At 34.5% G+C, this 6,615-nt stretch overlaps 1 protein-coding gene across 1 annotated transcript; it reads right to left on the bottom strand.

Annotated features, from left to right (window-relative positions):
• Positions 1-668: 668 nt before the first annotated feature.
• LOC133803892 (histidine kinase 5) lies at positions 669-6,410 on the bottom strand. Its single transcript, XM_062242032.1, has 13 exons — positions 5,793-6,410; positions 4,416-5,344; positions 4,280-4,336; positions 3,957-4,184; positions 3,774-3,867; positions 3,474-3,680; positions 3,230-3,360; positions 3,096-3,145; positions 2,668-3,002; positions 2,468-2,571; positions 1,647-2,360; positions 1,382-1,552; positions 669-1,034 (listed from the first exon to the last, which is right to left on the bottom strand). Exons 2-13 carry the CDS (start codon positions 5,136-5,138, stop codon positions 909-911), a joined length of 2,940 nt encoding a protein of 979 aa, XP_062098016.1. The 5' UTR covers positions 5,139-5,344; positions 5,793-6,410; the 3' UTR covers positions 669-908.
• Between the last annotated feature and the right edge of the window lie 205 nt (positions 6,411-6,615).

Raw genomic sequence — 6,615 nt, 5'->3', positions numbered from 1 at the left:
GATTTCTTTAACATTTTGTTTGATTGATTTAGTTCATGCTTTGATATTTACTAAAGAGTTGATAATTTAGGAGTGTTTGGATGACTTGGGTGTATTTTCAACTAGTGCAAACTTCTAAAGCCAACTTGATTATAAATTTAGGCAAGTAACTTGTCTAATTAAAAAAAAAAAAAAATCAACCCAATTATTAGGTTAGACGGTTTAAGCAAGTACACACCGAAACTTTTTTTTTTTAAAAAATCAAAAACTAAAATTTTTAACTATTTTTTTATATTTTTAGTTTGAACTTGTAACTTGAATAATTGTTTTTTTAAAATCTATGGTTTCTTTTTTTAAATTTAATTTGAATTCAATTTTATATAATATATAACAAATAATTATATAAATACAAAATAAAAAATAAATCTAAATTGGACCGATCAAGTTATATTGGGTAGGTTGCAAAAAATTTAAACTCTCCCAATATAATAATTATATAATAATTGAGCAATTTGAAATGAAACTCAAATTTTTCATGTTGTATTTTTTATTAATTTTTTCATGTTAGTTTGGGCAGGTTATTTGAAAGTGGGCAGATTGTAAATTATTTTGAAATGCACTAATTCATATCAATAAAGCATATAAATATATATAAGCTAAAAATAAATAATAAATAGGCAGTGAGAATCTAACTCAATTGACGCCAACAACCAACTAGACTACCGGCGTTTGTTCATTCCTTTGAAAACTGAACTAACATTAAGGTTTTGAGTGAGTATAGCTATGTACAATTCAATAACCATATGCAAATAGCTAAGAAAAACATGATACTTTGATTACAAAACTTTCCTACCATGTCATCTTTCCTTCATTTTTTTCTTTTTTAACTTTTTTATACACAAGCATGACATTTACAATAAAATAGAAAATTATGGAGGTAAAAATTGTTCAAGACACTGTTTCAACTTCTGAAAAGTTACTGGCTTTGATACAAACGAGTCCATACCATTTTCATAACACTCTTCAGCACTCTCTGACAATGCATTTGCTGTCATCTGCATTTTTATGTTCAGCCAAATAATCTTGTTAGCATTTGGATAAATATATAAGCCATGATTATGATGCATCTCAAATTCTCAATGATAATTTCTTTTAAAATAATTGATGAAAATTGATCATTTTACACGATGGTGACTAAAAAAAAACTATTTTGCCAAGAACTCCTTTATTTTACATCAGTGTGTCTAAATTTGGTTATCAAACACCATTGACAACATAGCTTCAAAAATTTTGACAATGTGTAGTTGCATATGATTTAAAGCACCAAAATTTGATAGATAAAGATGATCGTATGAAAAGTAAACATACTTAAACTTAGTAGGAGTACACAGAAAATACTCACCGCAATGATGGGAATTCGCTTTGTGGATGGCATAATGGCGTGACCGTTTTGCAAAGAAGAATCGCTGAGTTCGATTCCAGCTTTTTTTGCAGCTTCCCAACTGCCAGTTTCCTCAAAAGAACGGATTATTCTTGTAGCTTGGAGACCATTCATAACCGGCATGTGAACATCCTATAACAGTAAAATGAAGAGTAAAGTTTAGACAATCATCATCATGATTAACATTTTTTGTTACTATCAAACAAGCTCAGAGTACTGAAATTACCATTAGAACAAGACCATAAGGGCGGCGCTGAATTGCTTTCACAGCTTCAGCGCCATTGTTCACCACTTCTATACTGTGGCCTAGTTGCTTCATCATCGACTGCGCCACCATGATATTGATCTTATTGTCTTCAACAAGAAGTATCTTAGGTTCTAAGGTTGAACATGGTACTGTTGGTTCAGATTTCCCCTGCTTTTGACATGGTGACACTTCTAATGAGTCCTTACTTGCCTCTGCATTATGAGTTGGTGGATCTGTACCAGTATTTTGGAGCTGATCCTTTGTGTTATCTTGACACTTTTTCCTCTCAAAAACTCCATTTTCTTTATTTGCTGAAATTTCTGGTTCTGACATTGTTTTTACAACTGAAACTGTCTCTTCGGGTATGCAGTCACTAGAGGCAAAGGCATAAGAAGTAGGCGGCAAACCGTTGGGTTTATGTGAGGTGGTAAAGCCAATCTTGTGGGGTAGTAGATTCTGAGTCCTACTGGAGCCATTGGAATTGAATAGAGAACCTAAAGTGTGCGGTTGGAACTGGAAATAGCTCTCGGTTGCATCATCAGATGCAGTGTCATGATTAGCCATATCAGAAAGTTCATCAGAGTCATCAGAACTATCACTTCCATTTGAAACTTTGTAAGGAAGTATAAAAGTGAATGTGGATCCATATTTTTCTCGGCTAGACACTGTGAGACGACCCCCCATAAGCTCAACCTACAAAAGTTTATGGAGTATCAACATCCGTTCAAGTTTACAACATTGAAAGAAAAAAACAGCAAAAGCAACATGTTTCTTGACTTGCAATAACTATATGGTTTTACCAGTTGCTTGCATATAGCCAATCCTAATCCAGTCCCACCATATTTTCGAGCATGATCAGCACTAACTTGCATGTACCTCTTGAACAAAGTATGCAGAGCATTTTCTGATACAAGTTATTGAGAACATATAATAAGTTATTAAGTACTAATAGTTTAGTTATTATTGGTTCAATACAAATGATTATATAAACTATAGATACCTGGGATACCAATTCCTGTATCATACACATCACATCTTATCCAAACTGTGGTTTCAGAAGAATGAGATTGATCTTGATCCATATCTGCAGTCCTTGGGGCTTCAGTCTTGTTTGGAGTTCTAGGTTCACCACCATTGGAATGGTTCTGATAAGAAGAACCGTTTACATGGCTGTGATGAGATTTTGGTTTTTCCTCTTTAACACCATTTTCTGGAGATGTTGATTGCTCAGCATTAAACTGCTCATTACACCCTTCTTCTCTTCCCCATGATGGAGTTGGTACCACATAAAGTTTTATCCCAACTTTCCCTTCATGAGTAAACTTCACTGCATTGCTGCAAAAAAAAAGTCAAAATTACAGAATTTATCATCCAACTCATTTAACACACACACTGAAAAAGAATCCCATCTTTTAAAAGACTAAGTACCTGATCAAATTTGTAAGAATTTGCCTAATTCTTAGAACATCTCCAATGACCTGAAGTTGTCACGCAAAAATTATTTATGTGTTATTGCCTTTGTAAACTGTTCAATTCTCAATAAGATTACAGTATAAACTTACCTCAATAGGAACATCATCTGCAACATGCCCTTCCAAAGTCAAAACTTTCTGCAAGGATGCTGCAGCAGTCTGGAGAACATGCTTTACTACCTCTCTCGGATGAAATTTTGTAGCCTCCAACTTCATTACTCCTATGGAAGGAATTTAATGAAAGGAAAAAGTTGAGAAATATTAGTAAAGATGTCGAATTAGAATCTCAATTATCGCCACAAGTAACATTTAAACTCAGGGCTTAATCCCGAACCTGACTCGACCTTAGAAAGGTCAAGGATGTCGTTAATCAGTTGGAGGACCAAATCTCCCGAAGATAACATGACTTCCAACAGCTGACGCTGCTCGCGGTCGAGCTTTGTGGTGGTAAGAATCTCAGCCATGCTTACAACTCCAGAGAGTGGAGATCTTATCTCATGAGACATTGTTGCCAGCATTTGCTTTGCTCTCATTGTCTCCTCTGCAAAAATATTCCAAAGTTAGATAACAAAAGAGTACTAATAATAGTCTTCTACTCGGGTCTTGAGGCCATTTCTAGCGAAAGAGATTGAACCTGTTATGTGAATAGTTTTGTTCAATTCTGTTTCTTTGGCTTTTTGTACTGCTAATTCTTCCCTTACCTTTGCCATCTTTTCTCTTTTTCTCACCTGTTGTTCAATAAATCCAAAATCTTAGTAACCTTTAATCATCATTATAAGAAAAGAAAAAAAATATTAACCTGCCAAATTCCACTTACTTGATCAGTAACATCCATCCCCATATAATTAATACCAATAGTCTCTCCTGACTTGCTAAAGACTGGTTCAACATATATCAAAAAAGTCTTTGAACCAAACAATTCTGTCTCAAAAGTGATCTCCCTTTTTGCTGGCAATTTCTTCTCCAAAACTTCTCTTTTGAAATCTTGAGATTCTTTGACACCTGCTCCGGTAAAAATTTCTACATCTGTTTTCCCTATAATATCCTGAAATAGTTCAAAAAACAGCAATTTGAACCACTTACAAGAAACTATTCAACAACCACACCAAACCTACAAGAATGGCAATTCAACTAAATTACCTGCTCGTGCAAACTTGGGAAGTGATTATAGATAAACCGGTACCGCAATTCGTTGTCCTATAAGAGAATTTCATCAAAAGAGTTAAAAGGGTCCAATCCAAAACATGATTTTAACATAATTTAAACAGCTATTTACCTGATGACCAATAACAACAGGAGCATTCTGAAGCACAAAGTGCAAGAAATTATCTGCTCTCTTCAAAATCTGAGACAGTTCTTCAACCGGTGAGGATTGCCTCTCGAGATCTTTGATGCTTTCCTCCAACTTCTCAACAAGAGCATTCTCTCTATCCACACTAGCCTGCAAACGCTTCTCCAAATGCAAAGCTCTTTGTTTCCAATACACAACAGTGTCATACTCAGCATCAATCTCAACACTCTTGTTTTGAACAACAACATCGTTTCTAACACGAGGAACAGGCGGCCATATGTCATAAACACCATCTAGAATCGAAATAGGACGTTTATCGCCATAAGTGTCTTCTTCGAATCTATGCTCTTCCAAAATCTCCAACTTCTTGAGCTCAACTTCCTCCCTTTGCTTGCTTAATATGTCAAGCTCTTCTCTTAACAACCTCACAGCATTGGCTTGTTTGTACTCCCAGTGTTTAACAAGGTATGTTAACTGAGAAGAGCCCTTTTCGCTGTAGTTGGTTAGCTCTATAAGTCTCTGGAAATCAACTATGGTTGGCTCGTCCATTATTGTAACTTCTTCTAACATGTCTTGATCTTGTCCTGGTCTCTCCACATTGAACTGTTTTCCAGCATCAAATCCAATATCTTCAGGCCACATAGAAGGCAGGATTTCGATGTCCATTTCTTCGATTCGATGATCGGTCTCCTCCATCTCGCAAACCATGAAAGTTTAACTGATGGTATCATTCAAGTTCAACTAATTTACTGTCCAAAAACAGCTCACAAAAACACGAAACTTTGGCTATAACTCTCTCTGTTTCAACCCAAACTCTAGTGTTATTCATCTAAAGTAATCTTACACAAAATCCCATGTCAATAATCTCTGGTCCTCATTCAATTCCCCAACAATTTGTGGAACAAGTTTGATACCTGAATAACAAAGATACATATAGATATATAACACATTATGTATTTAAGTAAGAAAAATAACATCATTTCTAGGTGTGTTAAAGTAGCTTTTTTTAATGTACAAATTCCGCCGTCAATGTAAAAAAAAGTTCTTTTTTATGATGTAACTACCATTAGAACGAATAATTGAACTTTTAAAAGACCATAATAAAATTTTATATTAAAAATAAATAAATTCCCATATTGCAAATATGTAAACGTAATGAAAATTCTCGGTTTGATGATTCAGTTGGGTTTTAAAGTGAAATAAAACTCTGCCCATGTCAGAAAAACCAAACCCAAATCCAGAATTAAGACCTGAATTTGGATCATTAAAAGAAAAAGAAAAGGCTTAAAATTAAAGTAATGAAATTAAGATCAAAACAGAGATTCAATAAAGCCACAAAAACTAAACAAAAAAAAAGCTAACCTTTTTTGTTTTTGAATGAATGAAAAGGCCTCACAGTAAAGAACCTGAAGCTTTGTTCTAAAGTCTAAACCAGAAGAAGAAGAAGAAGAAGAAACTGAAGATGGGAATGGTTAAAACTTTCACTGTAGATCTGGGGAATCTCTTCAACTGATGAGTCAAAAGCTTTCAATACTATTGAATTAGAGAGAGAGAGAGAGAGAGAGAGAGCAGAGCATGTGATGTAAAAGAAAAACTAAAAATTACAAAAAAAGAAAGAAGGAAAAACAAATGTGGAAGAGAAGAGAAGAGAAACCCAAGAAGCCATGTGCATTTGGAGGTCAAAAATAAAAATATTAGAGAATTCTTGGCCCTTTTTAAGATGCCCAGATTTTAATTTTTTATATATATATTAACAAAATATATATATATGGAGAGAAAGAGAGAGAGAGAAAAAGATTGGATTTTTTTTTAGGTTACATACAGAGTTTTCTTCAGCTGAAAACCTGAGAGACTATTCAGTATTACTATTATCAATCAATCTCGTTCGCAGTTATTATTATCTTAATCTAATCCAATCTTAATCTCATACACGCTTTCTCTCTCCAACTCTACAGAGCTTTAGAGAGAGAAACAGATCAGAGAGAGGTCCTTTTGGGGTGATGGTGAGAGAGAGAGAGAAAGAGAGAGTTTTTAAATGGTTGAAGAGCTTCTCGTTGTTCCCCGCCCTTTCCAAGGTGACGTGTTTCAGACGGCGCGTGCAACTCACGCTCCACACCCTTTAACTCAAGCTAAAGTCTTTGTCGATTGTCCGAGGAAGCCTTCATTTTATTTTATTTTCTAAAAA

This window comes from Humulus lupulus, chromosome X (genome assembly GCF_963169125.1).
Source record: "Humulus lupulus chromosome X, drHumLupu1.1, whole genome shotgun sequence".
In the NCBI taxonomy this organism is placed as follows: Eukaryota; Viridiplantae; Streptophyta; class Magnoliopsida; order Rosales; family Cannabaceae; genus Humulus; species Humulus lupulus.
Note: the sequence above shows the minus strand (reverse complement) of the source record. Positions and strands in the feature narration are given on the sequence as shown.